The sequence below is a fragment of the Diplotaxodon limnothrissa genome, linkage group LG6, assembly GCF_057381915.1.
Source record: "Diplotaxodon limnothrissa isolate DT_005_m linkage group LG6, D_limnothrissa_male_GT1.1, whole genome shotgun sequence".
Lineage (NCBI taxonomy): Eukaryota > Metazoa > Chordata > Actinopteri > Cichliformes > Cichlidae > Diplotaxodon > Diplotaxodon limnothrissa.
Window position 1 is genome coordinate 36,526,282 of NC_140601.1, and position 21,829 is coordinate 36,548,110.

At 41.1% G+C, this 21,829-nt stretch overlaps 1 protein-coding gene across 1 annotated transcript; it reads left to right on the forward strand.

The window, feature by feature from the left end:
• The first annotated feature begins 567 nt into the window (after positions 1 to 567).
• rgs12b (regulator of G protein signaling 12b) lies at positions 568 to 13,422 on the forward strand. The gene is made up of 14 exons (XM_085356645.1): positions 568 to 610; positions 6,098 to 6,267; positions 6,853 to 6,945; positions 7,059 to 7,202; positions 8,047 to 8,229; positions 8,631 to 8,781; positions 9,108 to 9,202; positions 9,328 to 9,540; positions 10,005 to 10,078; positions 10,184 to 10,310; positions 10,394 to 10,490; positions 10,596 to 10,666; positions 12,291 to 12,462; positions 12,812 to 13,422. Exons 1-14 carry the CDS (start codon positions 568 to 570, stop codon positions 13,420 to 13,422), a joined length of 2,244 nt encoding a protein of 747 aa, XP_085212771.1.
• The last annotated feature ends 8,407 nt before the right edge of the window (positions 13,423 to 21,829 follow it).

Here is a 21,829-nt window from a genome sequence, read left to right on the forward strand (position 1 = left end):
CCTAGCTCAGCATGTCTGAGAGAAAAACCCACTGTACGCCATATGTGTGTATTTCTGAGTGTCGTTTTGGGTCTGTGTCAGGGAAATGTGATATTAGGCTGAAGTAAGTTTGGCTTGATTATGTGTCTGTATTAACATCTGCGTGTTTGTGTTGTTGAAAACCGTTAAAATGGAGATTGAATGAGTTTCTTCATCTCTCTGTTTGTGATTGTGAGATAAGCAGGGAAACTTCACACCTGCCTATTGAAAGGAGACGGGACCCATCCTTAACCTTTTCACACATACACCCAGACAGTAGGCCCCACCCTTTTGAGTTTTCTTGTAGAGCAAGCGCAGCCAGTTAACAGACGATTCCACCCACGCAGAAGACAATGAATGTGGGTGCTAATCTGGCTGTGTCATGATGTGAAACTGTGTTGATAATGGAATCATTCCTATTAGAAACTCAGTCAGTCTGTCTGTGTCTCCATGTGGCCAAAAGTGCATGCTCTGGCCTCTTGGGCCTCATGCCCTGTGTGAGCTGATTTTAATGTGTGTCATCTGTGTGATGAAGAAAGATCCTAACTCATGTCTTTCTGCTTTTTACAGTCTGCTGCAGTCTCTGATGGAGGTGAGTAAATATGCCTTAAATTTTTGTATTATTTCAGTATCATTTTCAGGTCTTCTTCTTACTTGAGCTGGGGAATTTTATTGAAAATTTAAAGTTTTGTGTAGTAATTAGAAGGGGGAAAAACAACAGCACTAAAATAAAGGGAAAACAAATGCTGTTCTGAAATCATTTTAGAAATGGTGATCTTGTTTTGTCTTGCACCATAACTTTGATGCATCAATTTCTCTGCAGAGGTGGCTTTTACACCACCTTCAGTGCTCCGACTCTGTCCTCATCAAGCTGGGACATGTTTAGTTTTGCTGTTTTTTTTCTACGTTGCAAGTTCAGTAAAATTAAAGTAGACATTTTTCAAGTGCAGTAAATGCACGATAATGGAAAAGAAAACTCCATTGTGAGTTTTACCATAATTGTACAAAACCTTGCATTCTTGAGTTGTTAGGATGCGGTTCATTTAGCGTGTATCGAGTATTTTATCAGTTTAGGTCTTGCGTTTCATCGTGGCCATGCTCACAGTAGCACCCAGCTAACATTGGTCTGCTTTCAATAACTTCTCTAGCAACAGGCGAGCTAGTTTGGCCTGCTTTTCTGCCATACCTGTGCTTATTCTGCTGCTGGTGGCTGGCTGCAAGCTAAATATAAAGCCAAATTTGTAAATATAATAACGAAGCAACTGGTAGGTTTTTTTTCTGCTTCTGTAATCCTTAGAAGCGTATTTATGATACAGAGATGTAGATTAGATATAATGGTTCACATATTACCACAGTGTAATATTTAAAAGTTAAAAAACGCTGCAACAGTTGTACTAATACAAACTTTCAGACAAAGTCTCCTCCCAGGTGACGAGATAGAACTTCACTTTTTGTCATCACGGCTTGCAAATATCTGTGAAGAAGCCTTGATCAGATTCAGGCTGCCAGTTTCCAGGCTGAGAAGGTGTTGCAAAGGGAAGGCGTTACAGACGCTGTTTGATCATTCGTCAGTGGTTGTATAACTCACTTTACATATCTTCCCATGGTGGGGCTATATAATAGGCATTTTTTAACGTCTGTGCCAACAAGATGCAAAAACTAACAGTTCCAGTTCCGTGAGACTTGTTGGAAAGCTGCATAGGATGTGCTTTTCTAGTGTTTTGTCATTGTTGTTTTTCAGTTGTCTTGGTACTGTTGTTTTAATCAGGATGACAGACCATTCGCACAGTGTATTTTCATGATTTGTTAGACTGGCTCTAATTTGTGATAAACTGTGCTTTAACACCCCATAAATGTATATGAAAGATAAATTTTATGGCAGATGGGAGATAAAAGAATGCAGAGGAGGTGAGAAACAAGACGGGGGGTGGGAAGCGCTGAATTTTATGGTGGACGTGTTTACTGTGAGCTTGAATGTAGAAGTGTTTATCATCACTTTTTCCACAATGCATGTCTCTGGAAGATAGAATGTGTTGTTTGTGAGACTTCTCTCCTTTAATATTTTTTCTTGCATGAGATAGGGAACATGACAACTAAGGGACTAATCAGGTTCCTCATTTTGCAACGGTGTTCTCGTTTTGTCTTGTGTTAGATCACTGTCACCAGGATCAAGTGAGAGAAATGTAACTCTGTGCACACACACGCCGTATGGGTAAAATCACTATACGTTATGATGCATAAATTATGTATATCGAGTAGATTTTAGCCGGCTTACCTCCTGCATAATGTAGGAGCCCATTTCCATTGCTCAAGTCTAAAATTGCCTCATTTCAATGCTTAGACTGATTTATTGAAAAAAATTAAAAGAATGTGTAAAATGTAGCTTTAAATCATCTCCTTATATACCAGCCCTGATGTAGCCACTGGATTCCACCAGATGCGCCACAACATCTGTATTGCAGGCCTCATTAGCCTCAGTAGTGGCCTTCCTTTAACAAGCTCCTCATCAATACTGCAGCGTGTGCGTGTGTCCGTGTCACTATGTATACGCGCGCGTGTGCCCGGCATTTTTATCTCCCTTCTCTCTCGGCTTTGAATTATTCATCTTTCTGAGGCCTGTGTGTGCTTGTATCGGTTACCCTGGCTGGAAGCTCACAGAGCTGTGTGAATGCACATGCAGGTGCGTGTGCATGTTGTGACCTGACTCTCTCTGTGCTTTCTCAGGTTGTCATCCAGGTTGCTCACCAGCAGCAACCTCTCTCTCTCTCTCTCTTTCTCATTATATCCTCCTTCTTTTTCCATTTCCCACCTTCTCTCTGTTTCTCTTTTGGTGTAAAAGTGTGTGTGAGTGTGTGTATGTGGGCCCTTTCTTGGACTATGCGTTCAGCCCTCTTGTGTTGGAGTTCATGAGGGGCCCCGATAGGGGGATTATGGATGGAGGGACTTGGTTACCCCTTAGGATTCGCTACTTGCCCCGCTGGCACCACACAGGCTCCTACCAGCTTTACCCAGGTGAGGAGATAGCTGGAGCTTTGAATACTTGTTTTTCCAACTGAAGGAAATGCAGATTTTGTTCACAGGGAAGCAATGAAGCCAACATGTTGGACAGCAGAAGGTTTTTCATGTTGAAAATTCAGTTTGGTTTTTTTAGGCCCGTGAAGGAAGTTAAAGAAAAATACCACAAGATGGAGATTGCTTGTTAGACAGATGGTTTTGGAACTACCAGTTGACAGGTGGATAATAAATGAGTTTAACCTGTCTGTACAGCAGCTGTTAATGTTGTAAAGTCTGAGTAGGGCAATGATTGAGTGTTGTGGTTTTCCTACAGTTCACTTTGTGTTTGCTGTGCTGTTTCTCATCTATTGAAAATTAAACGGAATTTCAGTGGAATACCGAGTTAGAAACTTTGTGTCAGTTTTTTTTTTAAAATTTCTGTTATTGGACAGAATCCTAAGAAATTCCTTTTGTAAATCTTACTTTACTCATCTCACTCACTGCTTATCATAATTGTCACTGTAAAATGCCTTTTAGTAACAACATTAAAATTTTGCCATTGAAACATCTCTGAAGCCTTGGTGTAGACAGAGGATGGGAGTTTTTTTTTCCTGTGGTGTCTGGCACTACAGATTTTTGGGGGTCTTAGTGTGTAAAGATCCAACTTTTTGGATCAGGCTTGTTTAGGCTTGTTTAAGTGCAGCCTGCCAGTGATGGATCAAACTGGGACTCGGAGGCTTGACAGGCAGTGTTAACACTTTGGGATCTCTGTCATGTAGTGTTTGCACTGTGGTGGTGCTCAGTGTAGTGCTATGGGAGGCTGCTGCCATAAGGGAGTGCAATTGTGTGTGTGTGTGTGTGTGTGTGTGTGTGTGTGTGTGTGTGTGTGTGTGTGTGTGTGTGTGTGTGTGTGTGTGTGTGTGTGTGTGTGTGTGTGTGTGTGTGCATGAAATGGAGTTGCTGATCGGGATAAGCTTGCTGTTTGGTATGTCTGTTGGCTTGGATGATTTATAGTTGCTTTCTGGGAGATACAGGCATCTGCTTAGATCTAAATGACATAAATGTCATCATCAGAGGGTGAACCCAAGACTGTGTGTGGATCCAGATGTCTGCCAGCTGTGACTCTACTGCAGAGACTTCATGGGAGCTAGGAAAAAGTATAAGTGTTGCCTTTAGCTGTGTCTGCAGACAAGTAAAACTCTGGCTGAGAATAATGTGAAAGATTCTCTTTTAAGATTTTAATTTGCAGAGGAAAATATGCAAGGTAAAGAAATAAATATATGTAAAGCAAGTAAATAACAAAACCTCCAAGAAATCGTGTCTGAGGCTTTTTTTTTTTTTTTTTTTTTTTTTTTGGTCGTTTTAAGCCTGTTGTTTCTTTTGTGCCATGACTTTGTATTATAAGCCTGTCTCACTGATACACTGATAATTAGTCCTGGCTGTGTGTTGTTATAGACTCCAGCTCCTGTGACATGGAACAGGATACTTGGTTTAGACAATACATGGATAAATGTTTGCCTCTCGGTCACAGTGAGAGATTGCTGTTAATGTTAGGAGGAGCCCCTGTAGTTGTTTACTATGCCGCTGAGAACTGAAGACGAATGAATGAGCCAAGCGGTTTGGAAAAACTGATTAGAGATAACCTTTTATGTGAACACTGTCACTGATAACATTAAACGCAAGAAAAATGTGCAGAAGCAGAATTCACAATGGACTTTCGGTTAATAGCCTCGTATCTTTCCAAGTTTTAAGTCATGTAAGACCTTAGCTGTAGGCTCAATACTGGTCTTTTTAGTTTATTTACAGGATGTGCGTCGTTTCGGGCACCTGACCGGTGATGTCTTCCCGCTGGCTGTTCTTGTGTTTTGTTTTATCTCAACTTAGCAACCCACTTTCAGTTCATCAGGCCTCAAGCTCCATTATGATTATTCTCAGTGTGACTCTTTCTCTGTCTCCTGATTTTGTCTAAGCATTAGGGACATGGCTGCACTGTGGTCTAGCAGTGGGAAAAATAAACAGAATGATGACGCGTTAATGCAAAAATCTATGTAAATGGTCTGTTGAAATACAGTGATACAGCTTATCTTTAACCAAGGGTGTGCACCATAGCAATAGTATTTCCACTGTTAAAGATACAAAGGTAATGTTTCAATTCCAGTTTGGTTCTTTTCAAGTATATGATCTGGATAAGGAAATATAATTGTTACACAAAGATAACAAGTGAAGCGTGGCTACATGCAGATTTGACCTTAGGAAAAGAGGAAGTGCGTATTTTTTTCATTGTATTCATGAATTATTTTTCTATGGAAATTCACTTTGATGTGAACTTTGTAAATCGCAGTATCACATGATACAGAATCTTAGATGACTGCATCATTTGTCATCAACTAAATTACAAAAAATGTTCATGTGATGAATTTCCTGATATTTGCTGTGAGGTAATTTACATTTGAGTGTAAAAGTGTCGTTTTATATGATCTTAGACCTTCACTGTATCAAACTAGTTATATTTTATTGTTTTGGTTATTTATGAAACACTGGGTTAAAGGGACTTATAATGGACGTTCATTTACAACAAATCATCTGGAGTAAAAAATCTGATGTACCATAATCAATCACATAGTTTGTATCCGATTTGTTGTGACTGTACTGATGAAAGTTTGCTCAATAACACTCTGAGAGTTAAAAAGCAAAAAACAAAACAATGGAAATCCACAGCAGGTATGTCTGTGGGACGAGAAAGTCTCACTGGACTGTCTCCTGGGACACTGTTTCCCTGGTAAGTTCCATGCTGCTGATAGGCCTGCCTTCAGGTACTCAAAAGCCCCAGCAATCAGAAGAAAACAGGCTGAGAAAAAAAAAAAGAAGAACTTTATATTATAACTAGAATAATCTGGACCATATAGCCTAAGGCTGTGCTGCTTTCAATGCACTTGTGTAATTAAAATAGAAATTAAATCAAAAAATGAACTTCATCAATAATAATAATTAACTCAACTCACTTGACGTGTGTGTGTGTGTGTGTGTGTGTGTGTGTGTGTGTGTGTGTGTGTGTGTGTGTGTGTGTGTGTGTGTGTGTGAACAGAGCTGAACAGCGTGGAGCTGCAGGGCTGCAGCAGTGACAACAGCCTCAACAGTAATGCCAGCCTGCCTAGTGTCCAGAGCCACCGGCGCCACACTGAGAGGAGAGTGGCCAGCTGGGCCGTGTGCTTTGAGAGACTGCTGCAGGACCCCGTGGGGGTCCGCTACTTCTCGGTACTATAACAACGTCTGGCTGGTGTTGGCCTGCGCATACTCATGACAGATAAATGACTTTAAGCAACTCTTTCTAATGGTGTACTGAAAAGTGCAGGGTAGTTTTTTTTGTGTCAGCAGTATCATATATTGTCAAAAGACTGAAATGTACTCTACAGCACTGTAATGACCAGCTTAAAAATCCTTTTATTCTAGAAGATCAGCTAAAGCATTATTTAAAGGTTGGATTTTTTTTAAACGTGTTTCTGCAGAAATAAAAGTTAAAGGTACAAACATATTACCTGACACATTTATATTGTATACTGCATTATACTGCGTTGCATGTATTGTCTATACATATATATGTATATTGTTTTGGTTTCTATCGCTGTTAAATCTGCCTCACACAAATCATTTTCTGAAATCTAAAAGCAAAATGAATTATCCTTGGTGATAACCAGTTGCTGACAGGCTGCACATCAGAAGTTGATAATTACACTACCTCTAAACCTGCTTTATTGTTGTGTAGGTACTTGGGTCTTCTGACTGCATCTCTGTCTGATCAAACTTTTCTAAATCATTACCATTTTTATTCCTTTGCTAAAGGAGTTCCTAAAGAAAGAGTTCAGTGAAGAGAATATCCTGTTCTGGCAAGCGTGCGAATTCTTCAGCCATGTCCCTGAGAACGACAACAAACAGGTAGCGTGTTATTATCCAATGACACACATCCATCCAGGATTTTTTTTAGTAATAATGAGGGATGAAGTTATGTGTTAATCACCTCTCTCAATTTCTGCTGGCCTTTGTTCCAGCTCTCTCAACGAGCCAGGGAGATCTACAACACCTTCCTGTCCAGTAAAGCTACAACACCAGTTAACATTGACAGTCAAGCTCAGCTTGCTGATGACATCCTCAATGCCCCCAAACCCGACATGTTCAAGGAGCAGCAACTACAGGTAGTATACTAAGTGAGAAAAAACTATTTATTGAAGCCTCAAGGTGATACGCAGTAACGTTTGAAAGGCTTAAGTGACACTGACTTGACCTTCCCCATCAGAACAAAGTGAAAAGAGCATTTCCCAGAAGGATGAACGTGTCATTACTTATAAAACTGAATGAAAAACAAACTCTTATTGAAAATGGGCAACAGTGTTGAGTGCCCAAAAGGTCAAGTATTTCTCTTTTATTGCTGTCTAGTATCTTGGATGCGAATGGCTTCATAAATGTGTATTTTCTGAAGGGGTTGAATTTGCTGAAAAGCGCTATCGATTTCTACAGCTCAGCTCAGATGTTCAGACTAAGATAAAAGTCACAAGGCTAGGAGGGCATCCCTACCAGCACCCTCTGTACTTTTGCACATCACACATCACATCTTTTCCAGGATCTCATGGTACTGTTTAGGAAAGATGTAGGTTCAGACTTACATACAAATGCTGAATTGAACATATAAACACTAACATACATACTTACATCATTTCCTCTTCATCTGTTCATCCAAAAAAAATAATCCAGAAAAATAGTAATAAATATTCATTAGGTTTATAGACTTGCAGATCTAATAATATAATCTTATTTTAGTTTAATTATTTTTTGTTGTGTTGAACCTCTTGTCTTTTTTTGCTTTCCTTCTGTCAGTTTTTGCTGCTGTTTCTTAACCTTTACAATCCTCCTCCTCTCTTGTTTTCTCTCCGTATTCTGTAGTGTTTGCTTGTGGGCACAATCTTTTGTTCTTCTTTCGTTTTTGCTTTGCTCTTTTCTTTTGATCACTCATCACCTTTTCCTTTCTCTTCACTCCTTTAGATTTTCAACCTGATGAAGTTTGACAGTTACACAAGGTTTCTCAAGTCTCTGCTGTACCAGGAGTGTATGCTGGCAGAGGTTGAGGGCAGACCATTGCCTGATCCTTACCACATCCCAAGCAGCCCCACCTCCAAACACAGCACCACTGGGTCTGACCGCTCCAACCTCTCTACACCCAAGAAGGTAATTCAACAAAAAGCTTTCTACCCTGCAATGCAACAGAGCTTAGTTTGAAACAAAAACTTTGTTCTTAACTTTTAAAAAAACAGTGTGGTTTGGACCCTCCTGATAGACGTAGAAGGTCACGGGAGTTTGTTGAGGCTACTGTGATCACATTTATTGTAAAATTCAAATGGGATCCTTTTGTTATTAAGGATTGATAGAAATTGTGGGCCAGGGAATGTGAACTATCTTGAGCACGTCAGAAAAATAACTTGTGGGCTAAAATATCAGCAGCTGTCTTGTGCATTTGCACTTTTGTGTACTGTAATGGGATTACAAGAACTATTTTTTCTGATTATTTGTGTACTTCTGTATGTTTTTACCAGTTTGTGCTCTTCTTTGTTTTTGTTTGTGTCATACAGGAGGACAAAAAGAGCAAATCGGGTCGATCTGTAAATGAGGACAGAGGAGATGATTCGGGAGATCGGAAGAAAGGGATGTTTTTCTCTTGGTCCCGAAACAGGAGTTTTGGCAAAGGGCCCAAGAAACGAGAGCTGACAGACTTTAACTACAGTCAGTCTTTTTCTTTTTTTCCATTGAATTCCTGCAGATTAAGAGTTTTCAGGAAGGAAAACACATTTCTAGAAAATGTCAGTTGCCGTACAGTTACTTTTTCATCATAAAGGTCACCGAAAACTGATTGTGTGCAGATCCCAAAAAGCTGTTTGCATTTGACATTCTAAAGAACTTGCTAAATTAAACATATAGATAAAACTCATTTTGTCTTTTCCCTCTTTTCTACATAAGCTCGATTATTGCTGTCAATTTAGGTTTGAAATGATTGTGTCTGTTTTTTTCTCGACACGACTAATGATATTTTTGGTTTGTTTTTTTATTAGACTTTGCTGGCAGCAATGGGCGCCGTGAGTCTCAGGGTTCGCTGTCTTCAGGAGCCAGCCTGGAGCTTGGGACGTCAGGGTTGGGAAGGAATGAGGTCAGTCTGGAAAGAAACATGATCAGATGCGTATCAGCATGGAGCGGCTTCTCCTTTAAAACTAAAATAACAACTTTTTTTTTTAATCAGAGTTTTTACTTTTCACCTTTTTCTTCTTCTCCCAGGGTGATGTTTCTCGTAGTGCATTGTCAGTGTCAGCAGAGCGAGGAGGAGGCGGCGCCCCCTTCAGGCAGTGTAATATAACATTGCCAGATGGCTCGTGTTGCTCTGTGCCACTGAGGGCAGGTGTGTCCATCAGAGACCTGCTGTTGGGCATCTGTGAGAAGCTCTGCATCAACCTGGCAGCTATAGACCTCTTCCTGGTTGGAGGGGAGAAGGTAAAACTCTGTTAGATATGGTTCAGTCTTAAAGATCCTTTTTTTCAAAGCTTCTATACAAATCAAAAATAATTCCACATGACACAAACGAACAAAAGTAGGTCTGGCTTGGTTTTCTTGTCTGTTTTTAATTAACATGGGGCTCAGGATAAACTAATTAGCTTCCAGCCTAGTAGTTCATCCTCACTTTATAAAACTAGCATATTACTCTATTTAAAGATAATGTTTTGGATTCATGGTGAACAGCTTTAATACTGTTCACTCTCAAACAAAGAAGCAATTTGTCAAAATGTTAGAAATACCATACATCAACTTCCTATGTTCAAAGCGTGTCAGGTACTTTTTTTTAGCTTGTTGTGAGCATGGCGATTTTTACCTAAAGAAGCTACAACTGTCAACCTTTATGACCATGCAACTAGCCGGATTTCTTTAATGATTGATGTGCTTATTTTTCTGTTTCTCAGCCACTTGTTTTGGACCAAGACTGTATGACTCTGTGCTCTCGGGACCTCAGACTAGAAAAGCGCACCCTGTTCAGGTACAGTACAAAAACAGTTCCACATTGGCGCATTCTGACTTTAAAAGCTTGGTTTACATTAAAGTTGCTATTTCAGAATGGTAACTCTGTATTCCTTTAATCTAGACTGGACTTGGTTCCCATCAACCGATCAGTGGGTCTGAAAGCGAAGCCTACGAAGCCGGTGACTGAAGTCCTGAGACCTGTTGTGGCCAAATATGGCCTGCACCTTTCTGACTTGGTGGCACGCATTGTAAGTCACTCCTCCTCAGACTGCAGAAAGGCATGTAGGTAATGATATCAAACTCTTATTGAATTTGTGTCTGTGTGATGCAGAGTGGAGAGTCCGAGCCTTTAGATTTAGGTCTTCCTATTTCCAACCTGGACGGCCTTCGAGTGGTATTAGATGTAGCAGAACATTCTCCTGGAAAAGGTGAGGAACACATACACACACACACTCTCCTGTAAATACCAAATGTGAAAACTGTCTCATTTCTTATTCCTTTTGCATGTGTATCTGTACGCCGGTGTTGTTCAGCAGACAAACAGAAAGTAGCTCCCTCTAAGAGTCACCTCCCGGCTTCTACAAGCAGAAACCAATCAACAACAGTAAGATCTCCTACAGCTTCTTATTTCCAATTTCTTGCTCTGGAATGTTCCATAACCCACCGAATGTCTCCACTGCCTGGTTGATGATATCACGCTACTAAGTGTCTCTGTTGCTGTCTTCAATCACCCATGTCTGTTTGCAATGTGGTACAAATGTGCAGGTGTATTATGTGGCTGTGTCTGTGTCTATGTGGACTGTTGCTGTGGGGCAGATAACCTCGTCACACTGTCAGGGTTCCTAATGTTCCATTACTGTGGTCTGCCTGTGGCCAAATGCATCATCAACTTTTCTCTCTGGTTTCTGGTTCTCTTTTTTTCCATAACAAACCCACCCGCTGGGCAATGTGAGCTCGTGTTCATAGAGCTTTTGCCGGGTATCGGAACCTCAAAAACTCACTCTGGGCACTTGAAGGGTTGTAGTTCGTGGTGGCAGTAGAACTTTAACTTGCTGTCTGGGTTTCTTGAAGCTAGTGGGGTTTGATGACCAGCTGAAGTGGTCATTCATCGCCTTCCTTATTGATTCTTCAATCTTTAGTAGTGCAGCTTTAAGTAGTTGATAGTTGGTCCCTCTTGTGTTGTGGTGTATGCTACTGTTAGCCTACACGTTGATGATGCTTAGTGCACACAATGGACATTATGGCTGTCTGAATGGAACATCTCAGCTGTCTTTGATCAACTGCATATGTCTGAAGTTTTTCCAGTACCTGTCATTGATTCTTTATCGCAAAACAGCCGATGATTTGATCCCATTTAATTGTTTTTCAAACACCCCAAATCAGTGAAACTCGTGTCAATCACTGCCCATTAAATTGTTTTTACAAGGAACCAGAACTCTAAAAATATTAAGCAAAAAAAGATTTTTAACACAAATTCGAGGGTAGCTCGTTGTAAAGCGCTGCACTACTTGCAGTTCTTCTGCTACTTTTAGATCTCTCCCTAGAAGTTCCCTTCTGACCCCTTGCAAGTGCCTGCCGACAGTATCACCATGGAGCTCGGACAAAAATGGAAATCAAAACTCAACTTCTGTGTCAAACAACCATGTCAGGTAATGCCAGACTCTGGCTCCGACCCACAGACCATCGAGTATTTTCCAGACCCGCAGTAACCCTGAAGAATTCGGTCAGAAGCACAAAAAGGAGCATGCTCCTCATTGTGTCACATCCAGTAGTTTATGGTGTATAAATTGTGTCCCCCAGGGTCAGGCCATCCATGCTCTGCTGCAATATCCTGAGGTGTTAAAAGGAGAACTTTGGATGGAAAAACCTAAAATGTGGTGCCTGTCAGCTTTGTTCTCTATTCTAGACAAACATGTCAAATCCTGACAAAATCCAGTGCACGTTGGAGAAAGCCAGATGCGAGTACTCAGAAGGGAAATTTTTAGGAGTGATTTAAATCTACCAGAAGTGCTGGAAGTGTTGCAGCACTTTACACAGAGACAACTCGGATTTTTGCTTTTTATAGCCAGAGTTTTGAAACCTTTTGATCACACATCTTATTTACAACTTGTCACCCTCCTCACCATCAGTAGTACTGGTCCCCACTTGTTGTCATTACTGTTTCCCATACTTCCACAATGATTCATCAGGGCTCTAATGCCCTGCTCCGCTCTCCTTGTGGCTCCCAGGGGGAGGACAGGCCTTCAGGGAAAGCCGGTTCAGCCCATCCCCAAGGGGAAAACGGCAGGGCTGGGCCCAGCCTTGACACAAGCAGCCAGCCCTTGCCCAACCACTCTCTCTCTCTCCATAAGGCTCCGGAGAAAAGAAAGCAGAAAAAGATTAATATAGACGAAGCTGAAGGTAAAGACTGAACAACCTCCCTCTATCTCTCTCCTTTGTTTCTGTAGCTGTGTGGCTGTGATTACATTAACCCTTTTGCCTGTCTGCGATATTACAGAAGCACCAAATGCTTTCAAAGCTAACTATATGTAGCACAGTCACCTCTGCTTATACTGAATGTAGCTTTGACCTGTCTAATTGATTAACACACAATGCTGCATGTTTACTGAATGAAAATGAAAGTGTTTACTGTATTTTTTAAAGATGTTACATGGGTTATAAATTTGTGTAAATGAAAACACTTGTACACACTTTCACGTGTTTGTGTGTGTATGCGCGCTGTGCTCTGTGTGTGCGTGTGTTCCTGCAGAGTTCTTCGACCTCATATCCAAAGCTCAGAGCAACCGAGCAGACGACCAGCGAGGCCTGCTAAACAAAAACGACCTGCAGCTCCCAGACTTTCTGCGCCTGTCACCAGTGGCAACAAACCAGACTCCACCTGCTCCCCACAACCCTGAACCAAGTTGCTCCACCCCTAATTCTCATCACTCCAACAACGGCAGCTTCCCTCGGAGCGGTCACCGGGGCAATAAGGCAAATGGAGGCGACAGGGGAGGAGGAGTAGGCGGCACCCACTTGCTTAATGCAAGCCATCAGTCCCAGAGCTTGGACTCTGGAATGGGCACTGAGAGTGGAAGAGGGGAGAGAAGCAGACCACCTCCTCCATTTCCTGGCACAGTCTCCCCCATCCACCCAAGTCAGGGAGCCCAGCGAGGTCTCCTCCAGGACTCTGGCAGGGGAGAATCAGTCCAGATGCTGGAGGAGGACACTCTTTCCGATCTGACTCTAGTGGGCGAGGGGGACATTAACAGCCCCAGCCTCAACTACGTCACTCCCTCTTCCCTTCCCAGCAAACCCCACCCCCGTCCCAAATCACAAGCACAGGATGGTCGGCCTAGCTCAGGTACACCCCCAGTGTGAACTCTTTAAACTTTAAAGTTTCACCTCCTTTTTTTTTCTTTCCACCTGACTGTAAGCGGAACTGGAGTCCTGCCGGAGTCAGTATGAACTTGACCGCTGTTTGTCTGTTGTTGAACAGTCCAAAATGCATCTAGAGCTCCTCCTCCCATTTAACCAAATAATCCAGTGACTTTCAGTTATAAAGATCACTTTCTACAATTTATTACACATCACAGCATTTTCGCTCAGATCTGTGTAAAAATGCACACAACTAATATAAACAAAATATAGCATAGATCAACAATTAGTTCATTTAGTCAAAGTAAATACGTTGACTTGATTAAGTGCTGTGTGTGCTACATCCCTACTTTGCGTCCAGCAATCCACTGTGAGTCAACAACAGATCTAAGATAAAATATGTCAGGCACACAAAGTGAGGAAGAACGGATGCATTAAGCTTGAACAGAACTTCTCCCTAGAACTTTGTCTGCATGGTGTGCATCTGTGTGAACTTTTGAGCAGACTTGCTGTGGATTTCTTTCTGGAGACGAAAACTTGAGGGCAGGTTGAGGATGAAATGGTTATAGCCGGTGCCAGACTTCATCCTCTAGCCCCTCAATGTACAGATTCTAACAATGCACTTTAGCCAATTATAAACAAGACTCTCCACATTTTAAAAAAAAATAATTTTACTCTCACTTCTTCTCTTTAACTTTTCAAGCAGCCACTGTGACTGCCATCTTTCCAGAAAACAGTTCATATCTATTAAGAGTCAGTAAGTGTTCCACATTCAGATCCAGCTGCAGCACATTTCAGATTTACAAGTGAGCCATGTGATATTTGAACTTATTACAAGCTTTTGAGCATACAGCAGGCTTGATCTCATTATGGGTAGAGTATGCAGAAGTAACATTTACTCAGACTCTCTTTAAAGCACAGCAACTTCTGGGTTTCCACACCTATTCTCTCACCTCAGGCATTTCTCACAGAAAATAAAAACAGGACGCGAGTGCTCGTGCATCCAGTCTTGCATTCTGACCAAACGATCCAGAAGCTTCTGTGGTAGAACAATTCACTCTTCTTCTTCGTCATTTCATGTTCAGTCAACAGATCGATAAGCTGTCGCTTCTGTGCAGAGGCTGTGGTAGAAAGTAGAATTGTACAAATGAGTCAAAACCGTAAAAACTGCCGAAGGTTTTAATATGGCTTCTGTATCATCGAGAGTATATCACTTCATCTCTCCTCCTCTTCAAAATTACCTTCTATCAGTTAAAAGTATTAATTTGTATATAGTCTACTTTGTGAAGCCACCATATTGCTGTAGTCATTGTTGAATTGCAATACTGTTTCTTCAGTTGTGTCACAATAAGAATCAATTCTCCTCTGTTCTGTTCAGCGAACTGTACTGTCTGTAAATAGATCAAATAAATGTTTTAGAGGTTAAACTCTGTGTTGAACTCTTACGTGAGCGACCTCCTTTCTTTTCTCAGAGTTTCAATAATATCCGATTTGTTGGATGTATTTCGAGTGTGCGCCTCTGAGGTTTTCCAGCTAGAAGGCACAAAAATTGGGACAGTGTTAAAAAAAAATCCCGGAAGAGGGAATTTTTGGGAATGCCATCAAAATAGTGTTATAACTCAAGCAACCTTTTGAGTTTGTTTAAATCTGACATGAGAACTAATATGTGACGTAAAGGCTTTATTTTCACAGTTAAGAAACATTTAATGATAGCATATTTTAATTTTGTAATTAGTCTTTTACTAGTGTTTTATATAGTTGAATTAATAGTTTAACTTTAGTGAAAGATCTGAGCACTTCTTCCACGCCCAGGAAAAAAGTTCTGTTTGTATTTCAGGTCATTAGACTTAAAGTTTTTAAATTCATGAAATCGCTGACAGCTACTCTATTCAAATTCTTTTCTATTACAGCTAAGAAAATACAACAGATCCTTTAGTTGACCTCTGTCTACTTCGCTCCATCTGTATAATTTCTCTCCTATCGTACTTGATATTCCTCTCCTCTCTCTGTTGCCGTGTGTGTGTGTGTGTGTGTGTGTGTGTGTGTGTGTGTGTGTGTGTGTAAAAGGACAGGGCTTTTGTTTTGGGGTACAAAGGATTTTTGGAGGACTGGGTTATTAGCTATGCATGGGTTCCCCTCTGCTCAATGCCTTGTTAAGCAAGCTTTATCATGCTGGGCTATTTGGTAGTCACCAAACAAAACCAGGTCCTGTTTCTTCCTCGTGTACACACACACACACACACACACACACACACACACACACACACACACACCGATGCTCATTTTACACACTTCACACATGCATGCGCTTACTTAGAAAGATCGTCTATATCTGTGCATCTCTCACATCACATGAGGATCTTATTCTGTCGTGGTTATCGTTAGAATAATTCTTCATTGTTGTTCGCTGTGTTTGCGTTTCCTCCGGGGTTAACATGTGACGACAGCAGAGACTGATTTTTATTTTTTATTTATTTATTTATTTATTTATTTATTTATTTATTTATTTTTGGCCTGTCCCGTTTGGCTCTTTTGCCATCAGAATTGTTGTCTAAAGGCAAAGAAAGATGCCCAACGGATTTACTTTACCAAACTGACCATCCCAGCCTTGCCGTAATGGTCCATTTGATTCACCTTTTATTGTTTATTTTATTTTCACTTACTGAATACGGGACAGACTTGACTGGGGGAAAGAAGGGGAGAAAGAAAGAGGGAAAGAGAAACAGCTGAGAAGAGGGACGGGGGAGAAGGGCAAAAGACAAAAACCAACAGAACGGGCAGAGAAAAAAAATGCATATATCAATCACCTGGATCACCTGCTGAGAAAGAAAAAAGAAAGCAAGCAGAAGAGAACAAGAGTAATAGAATAAACAACATCACAATGATATATGGGAATATGACAGTAAATACTAAATATTAAACATTATTGTGCAGCACATAAGATCAACAGAACACAGTGTGCTTTGAGGTAGGAGCCAAAAAGGGTGTAGTTTGTGGGTGTGATCACCCGTGTGTACACCTGTGAGCATGGACGCGCTTGTTTTTTGTTTTTTTTAAAAGGTTCCTTCATGTAATAATCTGCTAGAGGGTGTGGGGGGGCCACAGCCCCGTCCTCCAGGGCATGAAGCAGGTGTGGAGGAGATCAAAACTCCAGACATCCAGAGGCCCCCAGAACACAAGAGACCAAGGAAGACCAACAGAGGGGCAGCTGTGCCACTGTCCCAGAAAGAGCTGAGGAGAGTCCCAGATGAGGGCTCACTCAGCAGCCGCGGAGCAGAAGCCAGGGGGAGTTGCAGTGACGCGCCCGTGAGCTCCGCCGGCAGCCAGCTGCGCCTGAGTGACCGAGCCCCAGGCCGAGAGGACGGGGGCACCCCACCTCCGAAGTGGCCCGAGCGAGCCCCAGGCTCCAGGCCCCGATAAGCAGCCGCCAAGGAGTGAGCCGGTGTGTACCTGGACGCCCATCCCCGGACACAAAGAACCACCAACGCACCGATGTCTGAGGGGGTCCGCCACTGGCAGGGGAAGTGGTGGTAGGGGGAGATAGGCCTCCAAACCTTGGAGGGCCTGAGATGTCCCCAGAGAGGTGGCGCCTGACACCCAACCTGACATATAGACACAGACATACAGGCACACACAGACTGATTTTTATTTAACCGGTCATGATCATTTAGAAAAACATGTCTATATTGAAACAGAGAGATGAACTGCAATTGCCTGTTTCACTTTATGCCCACTCTAAATCAAGTTACCGTCCAAGTGAGACGTATGAGGCAGAGGAGTTCTGGTTTTCTAAAGTAGTTACCAGAGGCCTCTGCTGATAGAGTAGACATTGATAAAAGGGATAAAAACAAGCATCTGTGTCTGTGAACATGGGGATAATCTAGTTCTCTGAGCAAACCAATCTGTGGGTGTAATTCTTGTTTTCATAGCACAGGACCTGGTGAGTCCTCTTTTGTCACGCTAACTGGGAAATGTTTGGTTACAGAAGCTGGTATATGAATAATGGGTTTAAATTCAATGGCTCATGCTGGGTCCATGTCCATATGCTAAAAATATTTGCTCCTCATTGTGCTTCTCAAATGAATATAATCATCTTAAACATACTGATATCTAGGCCTGAATTTAAAAGCATCTTAAGGAACACGCTGAAGGACACACGGACATTTTTCTCAGAGTCCCAGTAGTGTTTTTGTTCTATATTATGTTGCAAAACCTTCATTTTATGTTGTTTTTGTTGCATTTGTTGAGTTTGTATGGCTGCTACCTTGGTCAGGTCTCCCCTGTAAGGGAAACTGGATCTCAGTGGGATTTTCAGTTTAAATAAAAGTAAATAAATCTAGACTGGCAGCGAGATGAAGAGAGAAAAACAAGTAAACCCCCTTTTTTTTAAATAGAGCTGGGACAACAAGGACTCCGCTATATTAATGCAGGTCTTGGTCCTAGTTACAGAGCTCCCGAGTCCTAAAGTGTTTCATGTATTTGCTTTATTACGGTATTAATAAGTAATTCAGTGGAATATTCAAAACAGCCCACAATCAATCAAGGCCTTTCACACAGGTATTTTCAGTCACTCTCACTGATTAGACTCTATTCAGGTTTAATTCAGCCAGCGCTCTTGAGAATTATACATCACAGCTGCATATAGGAGTAAAATGGCAAAGGTGCAGTTTCTCCCTAACAAGTACAGAGAAGCTGACAGCAGAGGGAGTGGGCTGTCACATGAATCACATGGGACTGAGAACGGGTCTAATCAGGCAATAAGTGAAATCAGCTGTGTCGGCAAACTCTTGAGTACAACGTGAAAAAAGTTTCTTCGGCTGATGTTTGAAGCTTGATCAAATGCTTCAAGTAATTTAACTTAAAAAAAGTCAAGGGGTGGTGTGGAGTTGCAAAGAGATGAACTACTGGACCACTGCAGCCTGCTTTTCTTGTAAAATGAATCCTGAAAGACTCAAAAGCAAGTTTTTAAACTTCCCATGCTTGTCTTTAGATATTCTTGTTTTGCTAACTGGTGCTAAACACAAAGTTCGACTCATCAAATTCAACTCAACCTTTAACAAATGAGAACGTGTGTCCCTCCTTCTTGTGGCCAGTAGATGGCAGCAGCCCGCATTAAAGTCGGGGTCTTTACACTCGCACAGATGCACACAGAGTATTTGCCATCTAACCATCTTTCCCATGATGTCATAGCCAACAGCCAGCATGGGAATATCTGTCACATTCACTTTGTTTCCTATTGCCTCCCAGCTCTCTCTATCTCTCTCGCCTTCTCTCTGCTGCACACTCTTTTCAAGAAATTCATGGCATTTTGAGTTTCCTCTGAGTGTTTCCTGCATGTGGGGTGTTTGCAGTGGCATTGAGTGCTTGGCCATTTCTCCTCCATCTCTCCCTCTATCCATTTGTCTTTTAAAAGCAGCCTCTTCCTCCTCAGGTAAAGACAGACATAGGGGAAGAGGAAGGGAAAGAGGTGGAGGGGATTTTAAAATGCCCAACAGAAGGACAACTTCCAACCCACCCATCGCTCCATCACCTCCTCTTCCACCTCCACCGAGACCACCTCTTCGTTCACGCCGCAAATCCAAATCGCCTTCCTCTCGTTCTAACCACATAACTCCAAAACGAGCCTTGGATTTGGACAAAATTGAGCACAGCTGTGACACAGAAGACGCCAGGCCAACCTGCAGAGGGTCCCTTGACCTGCGAGGCCATCATGGTTCAGAGCTAGACAGGAAATGGGAAGGTGTGGCTTTAGAGCTGCGGTGCCGAGGCAGCAGGATGAGGTCAGCAGTGTACCAGACTTCAGAGCTGCCCTCCATGTACAAAGCCAAGAGACAGGTGGAGCACAGTGAGGGCAAAGGGCAGATCGACCGGAGCAAACTGAAAGCAACTTTTGTTTAAGGAGCCCAGCGTTTGGCTGGTTCACAGACTGTCTGGGCTGCGGTCATTGTCCGTGACTCACACCATGCGGATGTTCTCTACAGCAGCTGAAATATTGTCTCAGTTTGAAAGTGGAGGCTAAGGGCCCAGTGTCAACAACTGTGCAGCTGCTCTCAGACCTCCCTACTGAGGGCTGCTATTAGTGGATGGCAGCCTGAGATTAATCAAAGCTGTGTCCCAATTCCATACTGTGTGCTCATACACAGCATTTACAGCACAGCGGTGGCTATATGCTCACACTGCCGATGTACTAAAGCACAAATACTTATTTCACACTTTTTTCCCACATATCAAATGCCAATATTTTTTCCACTGGCAGCTTTTGGTTGTGGTTTGATTACAAGTATTCACATAAAGCTTTTGATCGTTTTAATGACAATGCATTGTAGAATATAAAGAAGTTGCAATTTAAAATTATTGCTGACTCATTAATATATGATTATCTCTGTGTGCAGTACAAAAAAGTATGAATCCTTAACAGCTACATGGGCTGAACATTGATACTAATGTCACCCTACAGGCTCTAGATGACACTTACTAATGGCAGTGGTCATAATTTAGCTATTATGCCAAACAGACTGTGTTTAAAAGATGGATTTAGCTTCTGCGTCTAAAAAGAGAAACCAGTGCAGATGTCTTACATTTGCATTCTTTCTAACGGCCAGCAGGGGGATGCAAAAGAAGCCCAGTTGTATATAATGTATGTAACAGAAAATGATCCTATAGCTCGCTGAATTTATGGCCTCAAACACTTTTTTTGATTTGATTCATAAACCCATATTTTATTCACAGTAGAAGATAAAAATATATCAATATTTATTTATATTTATAGTCAGAAAATATTAGCTCATTTTGAATTTGATGAAAAGAGCACTGATACTTTACAGACCTGAGTTTCTTACAATTGTACTTTTTCTCAGTTTAATGATTTAATGCTCTGCTGTGGGAAAAAAAATGATTTAGGAGATTTGCAGATCATTGTATTCTGTTTTTATTTACATTTTACACAGTTAGTTACACAATAACTTGAAATTGGGGTTCCAAATAGAGATAAATAGAGAATTAAGGCAGAGTGTCCTCCAGGCTACCTCATGATATGAACTGCAGTGTCCTTGCCTCTTAGTCAGAACCACTTGCTCACTGCATCTCCTAAAAAAATAAAAATAAATAAAAACTGATGGCACAGGTCCAAATACAAATGGAAGTTAACAAACCATTGTGAGCCTCCATAGTGGCTACATCCATTTACTGTGTTGCCACATAATATTTTGCTAGCTAAACTTTGGTTTGATAAAGAGCTGAAAAACGGCTTTCTTTTTTATAATCAGGATTTTGGGATCTTTCCAACAGGACAGATGAATAACAAGATAATAAACAAAAAAAAAATCAACAATAGACAAAAAATCTTCTTTTAAACATTAGTATGATAATTTCACAATCGTATGTACAAAAATAAGACATAAATGATAAAGCTGAGCAATGAATCAGTTCCAACAACAATAGTTATTCAAGCGTCAGAAATATGCTGTTTCGTAAAGTTTAAAAGTCGACCTTCTAAAGTGAAAGTTTGGCTAATGTGATGATTTCCTGATTTCTTTGATGCTATCTAAAGAAAACTCATGATAGGGCTGAAGGGCGGCACATGTTGAAATGTATTCTGATTTTTAGTCCCCAGTGAGTCACAGTCTGCAAACATTTCAGACTACATTTCCTACAATGCAGCTTTAGATAACATCATCCAATTATTTACTCAGACTTCACCAAGCTCCTCTAGAGCTCCAGAGAAAAAAAAACTTTACAGATGACAAACTAACCACGGTGAGTGATCGTGTTCATGTGTATAATTTAAAAAATAAATAAATTGGGTGCCATTAAAAAAAATAAAAAAAGAGAAAACCCTAACATCACAAAAAGCTCTCAGAGAGAACAAGTCTCCACCAAGGCAGTTATAAAGGGAATAGTATTGTGTTTTATATATATTACTTTAGTTTTTTATTCTTTTTAAACACTCTTTAAGAAATGTACAGTACAGTAAAAATAATGCATTTTGGGGTGAACATGAGAGAAATGTAAATGGGGTCAGGTGTTAAATGTGCTAAATTTAGATGCATACTAAAATATACCCAGTATAATTTCCTAAATGCTGCTGATACAAACAAAGGCAGTACAACACTGAGAATAGTGATAAAGATAAAAGATAAAAGTTTGACCTCTTCTTTGAGGTCCAAAGTAACATGAGATTTAGTAACATCAGTAACATGAGACTATATTATTCCTTTTACTCAGTTTTCAATACAATCAGTGGCAGTAATAAACACAGTTTATAGTTTGTTTAAAAAAATATTATTATTAATTCTTTGACCTTTAAATCAGTCTTTTGATACCAAAGGAGAGGTTAGAGGTCAAATTTGACATACTGTAAAAAGGTACTTTTGGTAAGCCACAATATGATGACAATACACACCTGTAAGAA